This window comes from Augochlora pura, chromosome 3, assembly GCF_028453695.1.
Source record: "Augochlora pura isolate Apur16 chromosome 3, APUR_v2.2.1, whole genome shotgun sequence".
NCBI classification, from domain to species: Eukaryota; Metazoa; Arthropoda; class Insecta; order Hymenoptera; family Halictidae; genus Augochlora; species Augochlora pura.
The window spans coordinates 25,312,772-25,335,046 of NC_135774.1; the positions used below are offsets into that span (position 1 = coordinate 25,312,772).

General features: G+C 43.8%; 2 protein-coding genes across 5 annotated transcripts; both read left to right on the forward strand.

Moving 5' to 3' along the window:
* The first annotated feature begins 1,467 nt into the window (after nt 1-1,467).
* On the forward strand, nt 1,468-4,619 carry LOC144467987 (alpha-tocopherol transfer protein-like). The gene is made up of 7 exons (XM_078177037.1): nt 1,468-1,705; nt 2,969-3,113; nt 3,364-3,523; nt 3,654-3,834; nt 3,924-4,109; nt 4,191-4,296; nt 4,368-4,619. The coding sequence occupies exons 2-7, from the start codon at nt 2,975-2,977 to the stop codon at nt 4,526-4,528; spliced, it is 933 nt and encodes a 310-aa protein (XP_078033163.1). The 5' UTR covers nt 1,468-1,705; nt 2,969-2,974; the 3' UTR covers nt 4,529-4,619.
* A 573-nt stretch (nt 4,620-5,192) lies between these two features.
* Nucleotides 5,193-22,172, forward strand: Rhobtb (Rho-related BTB domain containing). Of its 4 annotated transcripts, none has more exons than XM_078177034.1 (16): nt 5,193-5,557; nt 8,006-8,562; nt 13,971-14,335; nt 14,472-14,575; nt 14,645-14,842; nt 15,106-15,313; nt 15,376-15,618; nt 15,681-15,766; nt 15,873-15,999; nt 16,062-16,196; nt 16,534-16,557; nt 16,907-17,054; nt 17,125-17,255; nt 17,331-17,573; nt 17,646-17,794; nt 17,870-22,172. In XM_078177034.1, exons 3-16 carry the CDS (start codon nt 14,156-14,158, stop codon nt 18,102-18,104), a joined length of 2,211 nt encoding a protein of 736 aa, XP_078033160.1. In that variant the 5' UTR covers nt 5,193-5,557; nt 8,006-8,562; nt 13,971-14,155; the 3' UTR covers nt 18,105-22,172. The 4 variants fall into 4 exon arrangements, with proteins under 4 accessions (XP_078033160.1, XP_078033161.1, XP_078033159.1 ...); XM_078177033.1 differs by lacking the exon at nt 5,193-5,557 and adding an exon at nt 6,595-7,291 and having other exon boundaries at nt 7,549-8,562; XM_078177035.1 differs by lacking the exon at nt 8,006-8,562.
* Nucleotides 22,173-22,275: the final 103 nt, after the last annotated feature.

The window sequence follows — 22,275 nt, forward strand, 5'->3', positions numbered from 1 at the left end:
CGACCAGCGTTGCTGACTCGTGCACTTTCACGGCCCGCCGTTCGTGAAACCTGCACAAGCATTTGCGAACTTCATTGAAAAATCCTATCGGAGATGTTCATTCAGGAGCGAGCCGAGGAGTTTGAATGGGCCCGTGGACGGGTTTCTTCTACCTCTGGACGCTTCGATGACTTGCCTCTGTCATCTGCATCGATAAGCGAGCTACTACTGTATTCGTCGAGTATTCGTTTCCTTGAAAAACGAAGGCTTGGATGCTTCGTTCATCCTTGTTCTCGTCCTTTGCAGCTTCCGAGATCATAGAATAGCGTAGAAAGTGGACAACGCGTTGAATTTCGAATAATTACAGCTTGTTCGAATAACTATGGAAATAGTGCTACATTTAATGAACAATAAAGACCGCCATTTTGTTCGAGTAACGTGTAGCAATAAAATTTGGTATTTAAGGGTTTGCTCTCACCCGTTCTGTCGTCGCTATTTTCGTCTCAAGGGCTCTACGTTAGAACTCGAGCATTCAACGTTCAATACCGTGTAAATGTATTTAATACAATTAAATCATATTTTAAGTTTCCTTTGACGCTGGTGTCGGGGTAATTATCCTACGGTAATTAGGATCCTTCGAGTCACACGGAGACGGAGTGGCATGGCATTCCATGGTGTTCAAGGAGCAATGCGAAGGGCTGGAAGCGTTCACGTCGTCTGCCGAGATTTTCATACCTCGACACTCATTGGAATCGTCTCCGGAAGCACCGAGAAGTTTCCGATAACTATGAACATGATTACTTAATATTCTCGTGCGCGGTTAAGAAGTGCGATCACACCAACCTTGAGAGCATGGTGCACCAAATGCTGGTGAGGTAAATGCCGTTGCGTATAGGCAGACAATCGAACATTTCGCAAGCGTCGCGAACCTTTTCAATCAATTTTCCGTAGCTCCAACATGTCTGGTAATTTTCACAATTTATCCGAGCTCTATCGTGTATTACCGAGCTCTCGACCGAGCGTTGCCAACTTCCGTTCGTCGAGCTATAATTTAGTAATCATTGAAACAAGCAATTATATTCGCTTACACATTGGCCTTGTCGAAATTCTTATTTTTTTATGCTAAAATAATCTTTAATGACCGCTTCTAAAACTATCGTTACATTCTCTATTTACCAGGATAGAGGCTAGTCTTTACAAGATAGCGGGTCTCTGTAGATTTTTACGTCTTTGAAAATCATCAACGTAAGTCGAATAGAGTCAAATGATGAAATGGTATTATTTTACTATGAATTTTTTAGAGAATAAGCTAATTTAGATTGCGGAATCTTCGTCCTAGTTCTCACGGTGTTTTCGTTTCTCCGCGACCACCATAGCAGTCCCGTAAACGAAATCCGTTCACGTAGACAGTAATGCTACGATTACGAAAACCTTGTATGCAGCTGGACACGTTCGCGCCCAGAGAAAACAACGCGTTCGGTCATTTTCCTAGGCCCACCTTGTGTGCTATGCAAGATGGTGGGGACCACTCGTGTTCTCCAGAAGAGAGGAATCGCTCTGGGCCGTATCGAATGCCGATCGAACACTCGGTGCAGTTTGAAGACGTTCGCCTTAGGCTGCGCACATTGTACTTCTTTTTATCCGCCAAAATTTCGTCGCGACACTTAGTGACAATTAGCCTGTATTCATACTGAAACTGGTGTGTCAACGATTGATCCACTTTCGGGTGAGTTGGACTATTCTTTTACAATTCTTTTGTGTTTCCTTTTCAGCATTTCATATATACATATACTTGGTGTAAAATCTGAAATTTCATATTTTTATATATCTTGAAAATATAAATTTAATTTATCGAAGTCTCGGTGAAGATTTAAAAATAATTTATTGACTTCGGAGCGTAAACTGTATCCTCTTTTTGCATTTTTTATTTTCGTGGTGATGTCTTAGAGATTTTTACGGTACTCCTATTAATTTTGCTCACGTACACCGCCGTTTCACCCACAACATCCTACTCCTGAATTCGAAACCGCGCACTTTCTATGGCAAAGCCAGCAGACATCAATGCACTCTAGTTTTGGCAGTGATGCAACCAGCATCGAATTCTGGTCAGGTGTCGACTTCCTTCAACCATAATTCTTCTATCGTTTCACCTTCCAGATTTTATAATTCGCGTAACAGTCGTTGAAAATGCAATACTCGGAAATCTTCGAGAATTTCCAGAATCCTAGAAATTATACACTCACGAATGACAATCACAAAATTTATAAAATTCAGTAATACACATCACTGTCGCGACAACGGTTAAACATTCACGATTATTAGAAGTTCGTCGAAGTCACCAGAGGCTGCCAAAAATTTATCAAGGCCAGCATGGGTTTCTTGGAACGTCTAAAAATCTCGAAAAATCTAAGACATCGCGGGACGTACCTAAAATAATTAGTTATAACAGGATCATGCTAAGCGGTACTGAAAACACGCGATCTCTATTCTATTTGCATCCGTGTTTCATTAGCCATTTGGTAATTAAAAGGTTGTCAAACATACGGGTATTGACATATTACGATCCCAACGACACTATAAGTGTAATTAGCATTAAAAAGTTTCGCTACACGGACACGTCGTGCACGATATCTGAAAAATATTTCAAAGGTAAGCAAACGTGGAATTAAAGGAACCTCGAGGAGGTTCTCCACTCGGTGCGCAAACAGACTGAATGATGCTAAGCGACCAATGTCAATATTGAACAGGTTGTGATAGCGATCTTTTCCTTTTGAGCATCGGTTCGTTGTCGCCGATAATTTTCCATGGACATTGTAACTTTCGAGTAAGACAGCTCAAAGACTGTCAACCAAACTCGTCATCACATTGCAAAAAATTATCTATGAGTAGATGATCCAGTATCAAAATTCTAGACTCTGAATTTAAAATTCAAATTGTAAAAGAAAAGATAATAGGTGATGTAAAAATGAGAAATATATGTGCTTTGCAGGTCACAATGACGCTGTTGCCGCCAACCGCTGCACAACAAAAGCGCATCGACGATGAAATTCCAGTAAATCCAAAGATGCGGAAAAATGACATAGCAGCGATTAGAGAATGGCTTTCAAAACAGCCTCATCTGCCTAATCACATGGGTCAGGACTCATTCACTTTTTTATGAAACTATCGACTCCTAAATGCTTCAGAAACTGCTGAATTTATTACCTAATAACGAATTTGACTAGTGACTACCTTTAACTACTTCTAATGGCAATCAGATATAATATTCTTCACGAGAGAGATAAGTGTCGCGATGCATTCTGCTAATTGTAATGGCAAAATCGTCGCTTGTAAACTGCAATTACATATAGGATTTATAGAGGGATTTGAAATGATTGATTCCAGATGACGCAAGACTGGAGAGATTCCTCTTCGGCTGCAAGAACAGCATCGAGAGGTGCAAAATCATTTTAGAACGATATTTTAGCGCGCGCACGGCGATACCTGAATTCTTCTCTCTGCGTGATCCGCTGTCGAAGGACATTCAAAGATGCTGCGACTCCATGTAATTCATTTAACTCTCGATTTTTTTATTCCATAATCCTGCTAAAATTAATCAACTGTTAGATAAAGTTCAGATGGTTGATTTAACATAATAGGAGCTTAATTATTAATTAGTCTTCATTTATTACCAGATACTATTTCGTCCTGCCATCCATGACAGAGGAGGGGCATCGTGTCACTATTTTGCGGTTACGAGATACAGCAATAGACAATTTCTCCATCCAAGCGATCACCAAGAGGATCTTGATGGTCCTGGACATACGTCTGATGGAGGAGCGGTGTCTGTCCAACGTGATGATCATTGATCTCGAGGTGTTACTTTCCTCCAAAAATATAAAACAACTGTAGATTATTTTTTACATTAGAAAATTATTTCATATGATTCTAAAATTACTTTCCAGGGGTTCAGCATAGCACATTTCTCAAAGTGTAGTCCAACGCAGAACATCATCCGGAAGTCGATGCTGGCAGTGCAAGATAGTATGCCATTCCGGCTTCATCAAGTACATTTTCTTCACGCTCCTACGTTCGTGGAGAGTGTCTTAAATATATTCTACCCTCTGCTGAAAGTGAAACTCGTCCAAAAAGTAAAATTAATTTTCGGAATATCTTTCTAAGTAAATTATAATATTTGAAAGAAACACTATCTTCTCTTATGGTAATTTCAGTTTCGCGTGCACAGTGGCGGTGGAGAGACGCTGCATTCTTTCATGGACAAGGACATACTACCTAACGAATATGGTGGCAAAGCAGGAACTCTAGACGAATTGAACGGTTCGTCGATTATCATTGACCTGAAGCTTTTTTCGATTTCTTCATTTTTTTTCGATTGTTAATCTTTGCAGATTCTTGGAGAAAGAAGATCGAGAAGAACAAGGACTGGTTCCTGCGCGAGGGAAAGCTCAGTCGATCAGACGAGAGCGCTCGATTGCCAGAATCCAAGTCGAGATTGATCACAGAGCTTGATGGAATGCAAGGTTCCTTCCGGCAATTGAATATCGATTAACAGAAAAAATAAAATTTCTGTCTCGCTAATTATTACTACCTTTTGTATCACTTGTAATTATAAAAGATTAAATGAGTATAAAAGCCTAACATCTGCTAAAAAAACTGTACATCTCAATTACTTAGGGTAACCCTTGTGTAGGCAACCAGACATATAATTCTACATTTATTACAGTTTGCAGCATTCGCCACAAGGTGGCGCCAGCAACTATTTCCACAATTCCACGTTCCCGCGAAATTGAAATTTTTTAATCTATTGACGCAACGATGAATTTAATATATAGTGACCGCCAAATTGTTAATTACATACAGAAACTTTGCAAAGAATTATCAAATAAGTTTTTCAGCTGAGTTAGGAAAATACAGGACCTTGAAGACTCGTGATTCGTGTCAAACACGGGTGCGACCCGTATCGAACATTGTTGCATCGTAATTGCGAGGCTTCCATCGACAGAACTCAACACTGTTAAGCGAGAAGAAGCCACTGCAATACTGCAGCAAACACTGGATGAAATACTTGAAGAGAATCCAGGCATCATCGAGGAAGGGGAACAACAAATGTATATAGCCCGCGCCACAAATACGAAATTGTCTTGATTATCTTGAATGCGGTCTTAGCCCGTTACTTAACAATTGCAACGCACGACCACCTCCAGACACTTAAGAGCCGCCTCGTTCGGCGTGTCTGTTCTCTTTCGTGGCCGTTTAACCGACTTGATAAGCTAATGGTTTCCCGAGTCAGGCCACGGGACAACAGGCATTGCCCGGAATCCCTTTTGACTGTCGGTATACGCGAATTCACGATTACTCTCGCCGATCCTCTCTGGTTCTTCGGTTTGAAAACAACTGTGCGCGGCAACATTCCCACCTTTCGACAATATTTGACCGGTGTACATATGACTCTACCTCCTGGAAAACAAGCATTGTCAATTACCATGCCAAGGTGCAGACGCGAAGACGTGATGCGCCGTATTTTTCTACCGTCATTAGTGGAACCAAGACGTGTGCGCTAGGCGACGATCAACAATCAGTAAGCCATTCTTTCTTTACTTTACTGAACAACGATACCTTAATTCTACTTAAATAATGCTAGTTCAGCAGTACGGCTCTTCCATTTTATTCAATTGAACACTGTGCATCTTTCTGTAATTGGTAGCTTGTATTTTTCCTTGCCACTTTCACTGTTGCTAGAGTTAACCAGTCTCAACATAATTAACAAATTTGTCATCCTAGAATCAATTGGAAGATTATTATAATATCATAAAGAAACTATTTCATTATCAGCATCTGGATAACAGCTCTCTGCTACGCAGAGAGTGCGTCGCAGTTTCGGTACAGAGGAAATCTTCCGCGATACAAACACAAGGTCGATAAAATTGCAGTGCGAGTTTCTCGAGCTCGGTAAGCTCGTCTAATCTACGGAATCTGTCGTTGAGTATGTACAAACAAATGGTTGTACTCCTCTGGCTGGGCAAATTAAATGACCTAGCATTATATAAGCATTATGCCAATTTATTGACGTGTGCGTTCTTAACGAGCTTGAGTCGGTGAATAATTAACAATTGATGAAACACTACTGGTCGAAGGGATCGTATGATGATGGCTTTGCCTATATTGTTAGTCATTTTTTTTTAAATATATAAAAATTAAAACTTTTTGGATTGTTTGAAACAGATGCAAATTCTTTTCATATTTTTCATGTTCTATCTTTGAGGAGGAAATGATGATGCATTGACCGAGTTGATTGGATTAGAATTAGGATCTTAAACTGTTGTAATTTTAAATAGTTAAATGAACGGGTCAATCAATTAGTCCAAAAGAATTGGTCGGATTCCTAGCTATAAGACCGTCCTCCTGCCGCACTGTACAGTGCGACGTGCAGGGTGGATTGATTTTTCGCCCCCTGACGTCACGCGAGGCCAGCATGCGCGTGGTGGTTTGCACGGAGAGAAATAGAAGGGGGGAGGGAGCACGTCGCGATGCATCCTGACATCTTTTTTATTCCCCATCTTGACTATACGCTATTTTTGCGTAACAATCCATCGGCATCCCTTTATCGAAGTCCTACGACACAAAGAGACAGACGTACTGTTGCTCGGGGTCTGAACCCCCTAAGCCCATTAATCCGGCCGATAAAAAATTACTATTATCCCCAGAGTCTTCTCGATAAATTAATTAAGACGCTAATTGAAACCCTGGGTCACAGGCTAATCGGGAAAGCCGTGAACAAACTTCATAGCCGGATAAATCCTTTGGGACCCAAACCACATCGAACCCGTTCAATGAAACAATTTCATGAGAAAAAAGCTAGCTAGGCGGCAATCCACTGCAGAAGAGACGGAAAGAGAAAGAGGGAGGAGGTCGAGTGGGTGGTGATAGACGAGTAGTTGTGGCTTTGTGCCACAGAACGCGGGGTCAGCGACGAGTTCATTCAGTGTCACTTCTCTCCTCTTCGCGAGCTCTTCGAACCGCGCCCCCTTCCCGAATGATCCGTTTCTCCTAACACGTGACCAACGAAGGGAGGAGTCGACAGTGGTCGTCGATGAACCATCCGGTGGTCACCTACGATTACTATATCTCGCGTGATTCCCCTACTCTGCCTGGTCGTCGAGGAAACGAAGACGCTAAGTGCGCGCCCCCACTATCGGTTGCTATCACCTACATGCTATAGCTTCAGTTCTCGATTCTCGCCGTCTTAGCTGGTAGTCTTCAGCTACCCCTTTATTATTGAACTAGTCTTCGTCAGCAGCGGTGATTGAAAAAAGTAGGTAGAACCTCAGCTAGGACATCAGGCAGGCCCAAGACCGCGGAGCCGGAGCAGGACAAAGTGGGGAGCAGAGAGCAAAATTTTGCTTCTGGATTGCCCCACCAAGCTGCTCCGGGTCTCGTCAGGAGCATGGCTTGTTCCCGCGGGCGCCGTCTTGGACATGCCTGACCTGGAGCATCTCTTGGAGTGCACAGATGCGACGGGATGCATGTACGAGCTAAACATTTCACTCATAATGATCTTGTAACATGCAGCTCAGTTTACGAACGTTCTAGGAGCAAAAAAGATTGTATGCATGCTTGCTGAGCCTGTCCTGAGTCTGTCCCTGGGGTCCACCGGCGAAATCCTAAAAAGAAAATCAAATAAAAAGATTTTAGAAGATCAACAAAACACGAGGATCAAAATTTCAACACTTCACAAGCTGCTAATCAAATACAAAGCTTCAGGCAACATCTTGTAGATGACAGTGTTTCTTGAGGAGTTTACGCCTGAAAGAGACGAAGTAGATCAGGTCTGAGAGTGCAAGGTGCAAGATCATAGAACAAGAAACGTCTTACCAACGCGAGAAAGAGTATCAGGGATGGAAGTGGTATGCTGAGACCAGCTCAGCAGCTCACTGCGAACCCGTTGGCTCGGTGGTGCGATCTAAATCCGCGATCGAGCCCCGTGGCCCGTGGTGGCGCGCCCCTCCCCACTTCTTCGATTCGCCAGGACGTCAGCTGGAACTTGCGTGGTGCGTCCTGGGTGTGCAGCGTGCCGCTGCAGCTTCTAGTCCATTGTCGCGATCCGAGAGACGACCTGGCCGAGGGAGAGAGACGGAGACACAGCCTAGAAAAGGAGAAGAGGCTGAACCTAGAAGAGGAACAAAGAGAGGAAAAGAGATATAGAGGCCGACGGTGAAAGCCGACGATCGGTGTTCTCCGATCGGGATCTGTGCGTCGCTCGACGTCCGACGCTGTCAATCGTCGCTGTCTCCCTCCGGAACGGATCGTGTGCCCGCGTCGGGTGCGTGTGCGAGGAAACGTGATTCCGGTCCTGCCAGTGGACAGCTCCGTTGCGGATGTTCGGTGGCGTTTCGAAGCTGTACGCGTGTCCCAGAGTTCCCTGCTAGTTCTCAGACACCGGCCCCAGGGTTCTTTGAGTCGAATCCAAACCGCGACGATCTAGTGAAACGGTTTTGATTTGGTGCAACCGTGTGACCAGTGAGCCAGGTGACCTGCTGTCTAACTGGAAGAACAGCCTACGACAAGCTGACGCTTCCATCTTCGGTGAGTCCGTTGCACAATGATGGTTCTGTCACCTCTAATGCCTGCCACTCGAATTTTTATTGGATTGATTCGACTATTGCGTTTTTGATAGTGCTATCAGCCGGATTGTTTCGCGATGGTAGACTCCGTCCTCGCTAGAACGTCACGCAGAGCAAACTGTTCGCGGTTCAACGCTGTCTCGGTCCCTCCGACACGGTTCCTCTCTGTTCCTCCGCAGCGACTTATGTAAGCGTCCCTGGCGCAGTACTGTGCTGATTCTTTGTTACACGTGGATTCTACGGGTTCCTCGTGCTCGTTATCCCATGATCGATCGAATCTGGGTAGATTAATCGTGAAACTAGAAATGAGACTTATTAGAGAACGGTATCAAATGCGGGTGACCTGGTGCAAATTGTAGAATGCTGTACTTTATTTACAAATTTATCGTCGTTTCTCGATCGAATTTTCAATCGGATAAATCCTAAGTGCATTAATTGCAGTTTTATACCATCGATCATTCGAACCGCTTGCCCCTAGTGCAAGCGTCCTTAAACTCAATGCAACCACTTGCGACCTAGACCCTCCACTATTTACGAATTCATCGTGGCAATCCTCCGGCCTCTCGAGCTCGTCATCTGCGGATCGATTTAGGTTTAGTTAGATTAATCGGGTTCTACATTGCTTAAATCTATCGTTACTCGAGTAATTGTTGATCACCAGTATGTTCTCAAACATGACACAACTTCGATCAACATAGAGTCCGTACTTTTTCCAAATATATTATTCCAATATTCAGCATCCGAGTCTCATTTCGAAGTTAAACTTTCTAACCATTGGACTTCGGTTCTCCACGAAATTGTCCGTTGTTCTCCAATTTCTCTCGCAAATTCTTTCTCAGATAGGGATTGTCTGGGTCTAAATCTAGTCGCCAAATTCCCCGGTTACGTGTTCTGGTGCAACAGCCAGAATCTTGATCGAGTCAGCACGTGCTGCGTCAACAGCTGATCAGCCGACGCCAATGTCGATTAATGCGAGCAATTAACCGCCAAGGATGGTTGCCGCGGAAAGGCGATGCTGGTGTAAGTTTGACCGGGTAGGTCGCTGAGAACTCAGCGGTTCGTGTTTCACGCTCGGCGAGCGACCGTAATCGCGAGATTTCGCGATCAGCCGCTGAAAGAGGTCGCCAATAGAGCCACCGTTTACTTAATTAATGCGGCTGACGAGGAACGGCTCGTTGACCCCGCCGATTCTTGGACTTGAATTGCCCTTCGGATGAAATTGATTCGCCAGCGGGACCGGACCGCTCTTGCCAGCTCTTGTACAGGCGCTAACCTCCTTTCCTATTTTTTTTTTCTCTTCACAATCTTCTCGCCTGACCCGACCGCCAGTTGTTCTGCAATGCGTCAGACGACAACTGCACGCAACGCGACACCGTTGACAGAAAGCGTACGTTAACAGGGAAATCCTTAGTCTTCTAATTTTTCGTTATAGACGTCTGCATCGGGTTCTAGAATTACGCATAATTAGTTCCCATTAACCAGGTACTTTAGCTCGACGATAACGAATGCATACAGTCTAGAAGGAACTTACAGCAATTCAGTTACAGCGAACAGAATATTGATTCTTGTAATGATAGTCCTGATAAATGGAGAGCGACTTACAACTGTAACCAAGTCCATTGAACCGTTCTACGAATCTTATGCAAGCTACAAGTGCATAAAGATCCGCAGTCCGTCTATGAGACAGTTTAGAGTCCTTCCAGAATCTAATCAGCACAGCGACAAATTGATCGGCTGGAATAAGAAAATTGTTAGTCAAGTTCTTTGATGAGTTCCGTAGAACTGATTTTCTTTGTTAGCAGATTGTTCGGGCATAGTTTACTGGTCGAGCAAATTTCAAAGTGGTCGTCAACAAGTAGGAAATAAATCGTTCCCTGTATGGAATTCTTGGTGTCGTCTGCAGCAGTGGATCAAGGTTGTTTAAATCTTCGAGTCCTCTCGATCCGTCGACGCTTGGAAGAACGATTCGATAGGGAACAGCAACGATAAAGATTAATTCCGTGACAATGTTGAAATATCGATCTCTTCCATCTATTTTCTCGTATCAAAGGAACACTCAAGAAACTGGCTCGTTTATTTCCCTTGTAATTGCATTCTGCATGCGTTTGTTCAACGAAACCCAATTAACGTGGGTCTGTGCCCATTCAGTTCGTCGATTCTACTTAATTTCTCTTTCCCACGATAGTTGTTTTATTTAATAAACATTCGATCAAAGAAAATGGAGAACGACTAAAACCATCTGGGCTGTTTGTTGCTAGTTCAACGAACAAGTTGAAGAACTAAAGGAAATATTGAATTCCTCTTACATAATCCAATGCATGACGGAACTCGCTCTCTTCTAAATAATAAACTGGCGACTTGCCAAACGACCGACTACAGTAGTCCCCCGCTTAATAGACGCATTTTTTTTAGCTACAAACTACTCAAACGTTCCTTTTGTTTCATTTCTCTTTACATTTTACATTCCAAAATTACGCTATGGAATACAATACCAAGAAAACTTTTAGAATGTCTGCCTCTCTTATCATTAGCTATACTCGCGAGACATGAAACGAGTACTACCGCACTTCCTCTCTCAGATTAGGCAGTTTTGAAGCGGCGACCCAGTTCGCGGAGTTTCATTCAAGGCGGATGCGTAATAACTCAAAGCACACTCGCCGTGAATGAATTCCAAGCTGGTATTAATACACGTTGTCCCGGAAACTGCGATTCAATTTGCATTTCGGACCGTAAACGCGAAAGAAACAGGACGGGACCATCGATCGAAGACAGTTCGACCTCGGCGGAGCGTGGAACTTGGGGATTTCGGCGGTTCTTCGATTCTCTGAACGTTCCCCGCTCGCTGGAAATACGAGCCCGGCCAAATATGTTCGGGGAATCCGACGTTTTCAGCGAAATGGCAAACGGACCGTGTTTATTTAAGTTCGAGTCGTTTCGGAGCATATACGCGTGGCCATTTCTGGGTCACGCTCGCCATTGACGCTGTCCGCTTAACGATCGCGCGATAAGTTCAAGCGCACCGTCATCAGGCATTTATTTTCCTGAATCGTTGATCGTCAGCCGCCAGTAATTCAGTGTAACTGCCCCTTGCACCACGTAGCCGTGAAATGCATGGAATCAATAAGACCTTGCCAGAAGTTAACGACAACTTCCGAGGAGTTGCGATGTGACGCGCGACTAATGGACGATACATAAATAATTATTGCTTCGTTTATTACTGACAACGAATCGACCAAAGGACACCTTCTTATTCCTCAACGCTTGGTGGGCTTACCTATGAATTATCAACCACGCTTCTCCAAGCGAAAATTCCTCCTAGACTGTAAAAAAAAACAACACTGTGCTTATTTAGTCAGTTTAGTCAGTTTACCTTCCATCTAGCATATCATACTTAAATTCCATCACACTTAAACGAGAGATTCGATCATTGGAAATTAGTTCAGCAACTATTTTCCCTCCTCCTAGGATATAAGCTGATAGAAGTTGCCACATAATTAGGGAGGAGAATAACCTATAGAAATAGGAATTCAGGAACATAGTTTCAAAGTTAAATTTCTGTAGATAAGTGAATGAAGTAAAGTTGAAGCTCTAGTATAAAATGAATCAATAAATCTGCGAAATGAATGAATAAATCTGCAAAACAACTTTAGAAAATATTTAGAGATAGAAGTTTGGCAAGCGAGACGGCCGAAAGATTATTTCCATGATCGGGTCAGCCACCAAGCAATCGATTCCGCGAAGATGTGGCCCGTACTGATTGATAGGGGCGGTTTCTTGCCGTTGGAATGGTTTCATTCACAGTCCAGTTTGAAGAAGGCAGCAGCTGTATCGAGCGACCGAACTTCGATTTTCCCGTCGCAACACCCACCGATTGTTCTGCATAGACACGTATAGACGACGCTGTCACCCGACACTATCGCCACGTCTCCTCACAGCTTTTACAGTAATAATATAGGACAGAGATAACGATAATGTCACGCCTCTATTTAACCATTCAGGTGTCCCTCCACCCTCAAGGAAGATAATTCAAACTACGGGCGCGGTTCTTATCACGTCTTAATTAGAAATTTCAATCAGTTCAATTAGGAAATTGAAGCTGACGAATGTGCAGTAAACCGAATGCTTTTTACAGCATTCATTTCTTGAAATGACGTCAGTATTTTAAATAATTTGACCTCCTTCCAACAAAACAAATAAAATCACCGGGCGGCTTTGTGTTCGACGTCGAAATTTCCCCAGGTACATGTATCGTGTTGGACACATGTCACAAATCGTTGCGAGCAACGCCAAGGTTTCAATCGGACACTGCTCATCTAGAGGTAGAGTTCTCTCACGTTGCCCGATGTCTACGCGTTATTTCAGGGTTAAGGTGATATCAAGATTGAGGCTGAAGTTACGAAGGTTCGATACTAAATATAGAGGAGACGCTTACGGGGTCAAATCAATAGGCATCCTGCGTGCATGTATATGTACGGTGCCTGAACGTCTGAACAGTGCACGGGGGAGCTTGAAATACCCACGCCTACACGCTCCCCGTGAATGATCTCGTCTGAGACTGTGCCTCCCTGTCCCACCCCTATTTTGAACATTGACGTACTTTAAATTACACCTAGCTATCTTCGCTAGCCCTCCAACAGCAGAGCTCCTTTCTCTTCTGTGAGCCTCGGGTATCTTTCGCTATCAACTTGAGGAGGTGAGTCCACTGAAAATAGTAATGAAAAATAGATAATGCTGTTCCTTAAATATCCTGCATAGACTTTACTAGACCGAGCTAATACCTTTCTTGGATTGAAAACGTATGAAAAGTATAGATTTCGAACTCCTAAAGACTTTTCCTTCCATTCTTAACATGATAAGGTAAATAGTGGTAGTCGGTCACGATAAATTCTCAGCTCCCGAAGAATCTATCAAAATGCTTTACCCATTAGTTTGACGCTTGTCTCCAAAGCCGTGGTAAATGGCAAAGTGTCCCGCAGGTTGGGGGTTGCAGTAATCCCCCCTGCGTCACCTGTAAATCCTGGAAAACCAACACACGAGAGATAGACTTTGTCAGATCCCGTATATAGATTACCGAGAACTCACCCCAAAGCGGAAGAGTATACTTGTCACTGGCCGGCTCGACGCGTGTGTTACACAATTTCCCCGGAGGTAATCGCTCACGCGATTCACCGTCGCCGGCGTCCTCACGTGAGAACGTACCCTTTTTCCGACGTACACTTGGTGGTTTGTTTTTTTTCTCTCTTTCCCTTTCCCTCCCTCTTTCTCTCTAAGTAGCTTAGCCGCACGATAATCCGCAACGATTAAGTCGTTTCGTGAATTCGCAGCCAAGGGCATCGCGTGCCCGCATCCACTTTACCGGATTTCGGTCAGTTCCAGGATCGTAGAGCAGAGCGGTAGCGGGACCCGGGTCTGATCCTCGGCCGGGATCGGATGTGGTGGACGTGCTTAGCCGAGGGAAAGACATCGGTTCAACCGACGGCGGAGGTAGCTGAGCGTTGTCCGGACGACCTGGCACCTAGACGACTGCGTTGGATGACCAGGGGAGATCGTCGGTGATGGACAATGAACAACCGCATCAGGAGCTGGTCAAGTGCGTCGTCGTCGGCGATACAGCGGTCGGAAAGACCAGACTGATCTGCGCCAGGGCCTGTAACAAGCACGTGTCCCTGTCGCAACTGTTGACGACCCACGTGCCCACCGTCTGGGCCATCGACCAGTACAGGATTTATAAGGACGTGAGTCTCACTAGCCTCTATAGAAATCCTTGGAGGTTTCTTGGAATCTAAAATATCACCAGTATCGGTATCAATTCGATATCTTCGTCCGCTTCATGAGGAAAATTAAAGAATTCAGCAGACGCTGTTGTTCTAGGTCCTAGAGCGATCTTGGGAAGTGGTGGATAACGTGAATGTCTCGCTACGTTTGTGGGACACGTTCGGTGACCATGAGAAAGACCGTCGATTTGCGTACGGCAGGTAAAATTAATAAATCAGGATTGCGAACAATCTCTAAATCAGTTTTGAAACGTCATCCTGACTGTGTAGGTCAGATGTGGTGCTGCTATGCTTCTCGATTACGAACCCCGTGTCTTTGCGGAACTGCAAGGCCATGTGGTACCCGGAGATCCGCAGGTTCTGCCCTCAAACGCCGGTGTTGCTGGTGGGGTGCAAGAACGACCTGCGGTACATGTATCGAGATGAGACGTATTTGAGCTATTTCCGGGATCGCAGTCCTTTCGTCAGGTATGTATCAGCCTCGCTGAAGATGCTGACACCTCTATCCTCTTAGCGTCAACCGTCTCGAACTTATGTAACGTCGTGTTCCATTTAGGCAACGATGCTGAAATGGTATTAAGCGAGCCTTGATATATGCGACATGGCTCCTCGGGGAATCTTCTCAAAGTTCATCGTGACTTTCAGACTGTTCCCCGTCTCGCGGGATTGGTTGAAGTACCTCTTGACGTTTCATCGATTTTAATGATACTGGTTTGATGTCCTTGAAACAGAGCGACGAGGAAGAGCGATCTGGTGATGCCTGATCAGGCCAGAGCCGTTGCAAGGGAGCTGGGCATTTGTTATTATGAGACCAGCGTATTCACATATTATGGTGTGAACGAGGTCTTCGAAAACTCGATACGTGCCGCGTTGATTGCCCGACGACAGCAGCGATTCTGGATGACGAACTTAAAGAGGGTCCAAAGACCACTACTTCAGGTGAGACGATTATACAAAATGCTGGAGTTTCTCTATGAATTGTCCTTTGTCTTGTCTCGCAGGCCCCTTTCTGTCCGCCGAAACCAGTGCCCCCAGAAGTCTGTCTAGCGGCGAGCACGTATGAGGAGAATATGAAGGCCCTCTGGACGAAGCCGGTTCACACGGACGTGACCTTGATCGCCGGAAACTGCACGTTCTCGGCCCACAGGTGTCTCCTGGCCGCAGCATCTCCAGCGTTTCATCGCCTATTCACGATGGAACTCGTCCACGAACAAACACCTAGGAGCTCCAGTGAATCCAGCATGGTATGTTTCATTATCTATCGTTTCTTTACTTTTGAAGATACATTCCTCCCGTTCTCCTTAAGGTGAGCACATTTGGCGAGGCAACTGTTGGCGATTTTAATGACGATACCGAGTGTCTCATACGCATCGACCAGTCAAAACCTTCAAAGTGAGTCTACTCCAGCAAACATGTCGCTAGTTTTGTCCTGTACGATTAGACGATATTAATGGAAACTTTAATCGAGTTTGAATTCAAGTTCTGAACGTTGTGACAGGATCTGGGAGCAGCTGAAACGGCGTTCGAGCTTCCAGGTGTTGCCCACGATGGACAACCAAAGGAAAAATGCTGGGGCGACCAGGGAATTGAATCATCCTGCCTTTCAGAATATTCGTGTGTATCTGGTAAGTGTCCAGTATTGTCTATAAAACAAATAGACGCGATGTTATTTATTCTTGATTTGCAGACTGAAAGTACGAACGGAGTCCAGCAACCGACCACCGTGGTGACGCTGTCGAAGCTGATCTCGCCGCAGGCTATGCAACAGTGCTTACAGTTCATTTACATGGGCAGCTTGGATAAACGTTATCATGATCTTCAAGTACGTTGTACCGGTTGCATTTTCTAAAGGGTTGGGCAGGACCACTGGGAGCAGACCCTGAGCTTGGCGTAGGGAACACTCTTTGCATCGATAATCTTGAATTGTTTCCACCCGCAGTATTTAATATCTTTTAACTCCAAACGTCCAATTGTGATCCATGCCAGGTGCAGGGTCTGTTTGATCGCGACCGAGGAAAGGATTATAATACTTACTTTGCCGGGAAGATAGCAAGGGTGTATACAGATACCACCCTCCATTGGTGTTCGTTGCTTAATTGATGTCTTTAAGATCAACGCCATTACGGTACATGGCAATTAACGCGGATCTATTCTTTCAGACAGCTCCTATCGGGCTCTTACTGGTTAGTACAATGTGAAATACGTTCGCTGAATACCGGCACACCCATGCACACGCACGTAGTAGTGTCTCGCATAGTTGTCAGGGTGTCGATTCCAGAGAAATCCGTTAGGTTATCACCATAGTTGTCGTCATCCTGGCATGTTCTACTTTGTACCCATGTCTCTTAGAACAGTGATAAGACCATGTGGCGATCACGGATGCATGGAAAACGCTTCCAGTCCCTTACATTTGATGGTTAACGATCGTCCAGCTGGGTATCTCAACTTTAGAAGGGATCTCCATATCGCATACACCATGATAGATGTACGGTGTAATCATATGTCGATTAACAAGCGTTTTCTTGATCACAGGAGATCAGACAAGCTGCCGAGTTTCTAGAACTGCCACAATTGCTGATGGTGCTAGGGACGTTGCAGTCTAGAGAGTTCAATAACGAACTCAATAACCGGTACAAGCAAGTGGTGAGGCAACGGTTAGAGGACATCTGTTTGAAACAAGGTAGATTCTCTCTTCAGTCGTATTAGATTTAAAGATAGTATCGACTAATCTTGAAACCTGACTGTCCTAGGACTCTTTGCTGACGTGGTGTTCGACTTGGACGATGGAAGCGTGCCAGCTCACAAAGCGATTCTCACTGCCCGCTGTGATGTAATGAAAGCCATGTTCTCCGGCGACTACCGTGAAAGTAGCGCGAAAGTAGTGAGTACTTTTGCTCGGTAGATAGCACGGAGTTCTACCACAATACATTAATCTGATCAAAATCTACAAAAACAGATAGTGTTTCCTGGAGTACGCGAGTACACGTTCCACAAGCTGCTATGCTACCTTTACACTGATGAGGTGCCAGCAATTTCTTCCGGTAGATGTTTGAACCTCTTAGAATTGGCCAATCGGCTATGTCTGCAACGACTGGTAAACTTGGTCGAGAGCAGGGTAATCGAAGACCTAGAGAGGTTGTCTCAAAATGAGGGGAACGAAGCAGTGGAGAATTGTCTGAGACTGCTAGAACCCTGCAAGGTCAGTTCTTAAATCCTTGATCCGACGAGAACCGACCGAACAATTAACTATTTCCTGATCCTTTGATTATAGTTGCACAATGCTGATCAGTTGGCAGACTGGTGCATGAACCACTTGTGCGTCAACTACAACAAGCTCTGCAAGATGTCTCCCAGGAGCGTCCGCCTTCTTCATCCGGAAAACCAAGAGTACCTGAACGAGCATCGATGGCCTCCAGTATGGTAAGAAAATTTATCCTCAGACGAACAATTTCATTTACCTACAGCAGTTTAAAAATATAATTTCCTGTTCATTAGGTACCTAAAAGACTACGACTACTATCAAAAATGCTTGGCGGAACGGGACCGCGAAAACAAACCCACTCTGAAGAGAAACCGTAACCAGTCCGGCTGCCTGTGCTTCTCTGGCTCGAGCAAAACGAGACGAGAAAGCAGCGGAAATGGTGGCACAGCATCATCAGCATCGAATGATCCGCAGGCCGAACGACCTCTGTTCGATTCGTCAATAGAATCCGGTGAACAGGTTGTATGACAACAGCCTAGCGGCTTAAGCCGCTCCGTCAGATTCATTCTGATCCTACCCGTGCTCATGGTCTTCATATGCACCATTTTTACTATTTTGATACTGCTACAGATTTATACTTAAGGGACATTTAAGCGAAAAAAACACTGACGAAACGATATATGCACATAAAACCCCGATAATCAGAAGGTCGCCCGACCCTGATAACGGGACCTCCTCTATCAATATTTGTCGCACGTGACCGGATACCCTTAGCTGGCGCACGTTCTTTACCTCGGAGAAGTCGGGCGGTAGATTTTCTACGAGTCGAAAACGCGACGGCTGTTCCTTGGGAACTGGTGTATTTTTTCTATGTGAACATCCTCCTCACTCTCGTTGAGACGATGATGCACGGCGCTATTGTCTTTCGAAGGGACTTCTCACACGGGCGTCCATCGTTTTTTAAAACGAAACAAGCTGGTGCCTTTTGTTGACGACACGTCTTTGCCACTAAAGCGACCCCCATAAAGGTGTAACGTTGCCACCTGAACGAAAAAAAAAGAAGTTTCACTTGTTTGATCTGTTGAGTCGTTCGGGCATAGAGACAGGAGTCCTCGGAGTGACTTACATTCGTCGACTTTAATCAAGCAGTCAGAATTTTTTATACTTTGGATGCTGGTCCTCCTCGAGGCTTCCCTGTTCAGGTTTCTTGCGATCAATAATGCTGGTGACTTTAAACGACACGCCCCGTCCTTTCGGAGAGGTCTTTAACGTATCGAAAACCGTTTCCAGTCCATCCTGAACTCGAGGAAGTACAGCCGCTGTGTATGCAACCTGGCATGCAGGTGTGCATGTCTGGTTACGTCAAAAAGGGCTGCTTCTATAGACGTAGAAACGTTGCGTTGAATAATTGATACATCGCCACACATTTCCTGAAAGGCAAAACAGTTAAAATCTCGGGCATTATTGACCAATCTAGCGGGTATAGATGTTGCCAGTTCCTTTAGCCCATGGTTTTCGATTAATTTCACTGGAAACAAGCGAGGAGAATTACAGCGATGATCAATTTTAATTCGTGACGTCCGAAATGGAGCAAACGATTCCCATCAGACGATAAACATCGTCGTACTTTTATCGATGCGTATTAGACTGAAGAAAACGAGCAATAGTCATAGCCGATAGTAGTGAGTAAAAATTACGTCTGTAATAACGATACCAAAAATGATATCGTTTGTTAGTCGTGTAAAGAAACACAGACGTTGTAACGTTTTTATTGTCATTTGCACGATATTCGATGTCGGGCCCTTGCTTTAACTATTCTGTTCTCCCTACCACGTGTGCGAGGTTACAATTCCTTCAAGACCTAGGAGACTTCTCGTATTTGTACCATTTTGTAATGATCTACGGAAACACTATTGTCGATTACCTTTAACTATGGACGGGTGCAGATTCATTGAATGCAAACAAGATATAGGACCATAAGTAGGGATGCATCCGTCTTTTTCTTCTAATTTTTATACTAGGTATCGTTAAATCGTCGTTTGTCTCCAAAAAATAGTACTATCCTTGTCTTCAATTTTCTCAGAATGTACGGACCACAATTTAAAATTTCTAACGCATCTTCGATCATAAACGACACATTGTATAGATGTCTAAGTCCACTCCTCTATCTCGTTTGCAAATGAAAGCTGGGGATTGTCTGATAATGCAACATATCCATCACGGTAAACGGTTAATGCTAGAATAAATAAATTCTGGTAATAATACTTATTTACCTAGATTACAAAAGAAAAAGAGAGAGAGAGAAGATTTATCATGAGTCTACTAATGTTTCTAGCATATAGCGTGAAGTTTAATCAGATGTATCTCCATGTAAAAGCTACTCTACACATACCGTGTCTCGCATTTTTTCCGATGAAATCTATTTTCTAAGTGCACAAAATTGGTACCCGCATCTCTGAAGAAACGTAACCTCGCGATTTAAAGGGCCGGTCGTGATAATGTTCTCGGATGAACAGGGATGACCTGTAACGTTAGCGGTCGGTAACTAAACGGTGTTTAATTATTTGATACTTGTAGTTCATTCCTTCGCCGCAATTATGAGCGCGTGAGATCGGTTAATGCTGGAGCTCTTACTATCCGAACTTGGTTTTGTAAATTCAAGTACTGGAACTTGAATTTAAATAGTCGAACACTAAAATTTAAATCTGAGGCATACATTCGAATATGTAGATTTCACTCGAGCGTGTATCCGAGTACTCAAGTTCGGATGCGAATCACTGTAAGAACTCTAGTCACAATACATTCATTGTTGCGATATGGAAGAGTGCCTGAGAGACAGTGAGAATGAGAGACACAGTGAAGGAGAAAAAGATCTGCGAATCAATTTTAACACGCAACACGCGGAGCATGCAAAAGACATGTGTAACTGTTATGCTGCCATAACTACTTTTACACTGTGTAATTCGTATAATACGCGAGTGAGTAGTGATGGGTACGACACTCTCGAACAACTCGAAGAATTATAAAATAAACCTTTCCTGTCATCTGCCCGCCATTTTTTATCTCATCGAAGATCCGGTAGATTGTGGTGGGAAGATAACAACAACGAAGGTCAAGAAATTGCACCCGTTTATTTAATCGACTTGGATCACCTATCGAACCCATCGCTACATTTACGAAAGAAACAATACACGTACTGTTGTAAGATGCGTTACTGCCTGAAATTCTCCAACGGAAACGACGTATGCAGGATGTCCGTTTTGGAAAGGGTGAGAATAACGTCCCTCTTGTACGCTACGTCAATTTCGATGTCAATGTTGTCCTTCGTCGCTCGTGAATGTATATTTTGTACTGACATTGGTAATCGTAGAATTAAGGATACGAAGACAGACACATAGAGCGATAGAGAATCGATGATGTTTCAATTTCGTGTGCATTTTAGACGCGATCGCGAAGAGTGTACGCTGAGGAAAGCCGATCATCATGTCTGTGTGTGTGTGTGTGTGTGCTAGAGGCGTTTGCGGGCGACAGAATTCCCTTTTTCATGAGATATGTTGTACGTCGAAGAATGGTTGAGCGTATAGGCGCATTTGAGGAAACAAAGGATTTTGCCGCCTCTTCAAAGTACTTAGGTGCGTTCTTCATAATTTTCTTGTTTGAATTTCTCTAGCCTTCCCGCGCTCGCAAGGCCTCCAATCCTAACTCGACACGTTCACGACATCTGTTCTCGAATCGTGCAAACTGATCGATCTGTAGAAAGTACTTGCGATGTGTTGCCAGCTCGGTCGGTAATAAGTAACTTGGTCTTGTTAAGAATTTAAGCATAGCTTAAGTCGTTTCAGACATTATAAGATTGTCAAAAACATTTCGTATTCCGTAAAACGACGAGTAAGATGAGTAAAACGTTCAGCTATAACAATTGGAAATATTCGTCGTACGGTTACATTCAATTGTCTTAACATGCAATGTTTCGTCCGTAGCGTCGCATTTTGTCAACTCTCGTTGTCATCGTGTTACCAATCCAAACACAGCAACGATATGCCAGACAATGAAGACAAAAAAACAAAATTGCGGCTTTACGCAGGAAATACTGTATTCGAACAGTGATGCGATTAACGCACTGATTAACGCGGATAAGATTTATATTTCACGCGTTCGATTATTCAGTTGCTTCGATTATACTCGACAACCGCGAACAGGTTGTCTTTTTCGAATACAATTTCAAATTTGAATACATACTACACTGATAAAAACCGATAAACAATTGGTATATGACCTTTCTAATAACTCTCAATTTTACAAGCAACTTTAATGGTCACGCTCAGATTCGTATGAAACAAAATTACAAAAGAAACTGTAAACAATCGTTCGGAAGTCCTTGACCGACAATCCAAAACGATTTTTAATGTTGATCACGATCAAGGTCAAATGACGATGTCTATTTCAAATTTAATTTTACCTGCTTGAAATAAAAGCAAAGCTGTATATACGTATGTATGCATGCCGCTTCGAGAAATATGATTTTTATCTTAAGCTAACTTTTAATATTCTATTTTCAAATGCACAGGTGATAAATAAAACTAATTTTTAATTAAACTTCATACGCGCGATTTTCTTTGTAAATTCACACAACACAAGATCATTCTTTGTTTTATATATTTTTTTTATTTTTTTACTTACATTAACCTTATAAATGTAA

What these genes read in the sequence shown, in the direction of transcription:
- LOC144467987 (XM_078177037.1), top strand. Translation starts at nt 2,975, where the DNA reads ATGACGCTGTTGCCGCCAACCGCTGCACAACAAAAGCGCATCGACGAT. An exon ending in CAAAGATGCTGCGACTCCAT is followed by an intron (nt 3,524 to 3,653) that starts GTAATTCATTTA and finishes ATTTATTACCAG; the next exon opens with ATACTATTTCGTCCTGCCAT. An exon ending in AACTCTAGACGAATTGAACG is followed by an intron (nt 4,297 to 4,367) that starts GTTCGTCGATTA and finishes TAATCTTTGCAG; the next exon opens with ATTCTTGGAGAAAGAAGATC.
- Rhobtb (XM_078177034.1), top strand. Translation starts at nt 14,156, where the DNA reads ATGGACAATGAACAACCGCATCAGGAGCTGGTCAAGTGCGTCGTCGTC. An exon ending in AGTACAGGATTTATAAGGAC is followed by an intron (nt 14,336 to 14,471) that starts GTGAGTCTCACT and finishes CTGTTGTTCTAG; the next exon opens with GTCCTAGAGCGATCTTGGGA. An exon ending in CTCCTATCGGGCTCTTACTG is followed by an intron (nt 16,558 to 16,906) that starts GTTAGTACAATG and finishes TCTTGATCACAG; the next exon opens with GAGATCAGACAAGCTGCCGA.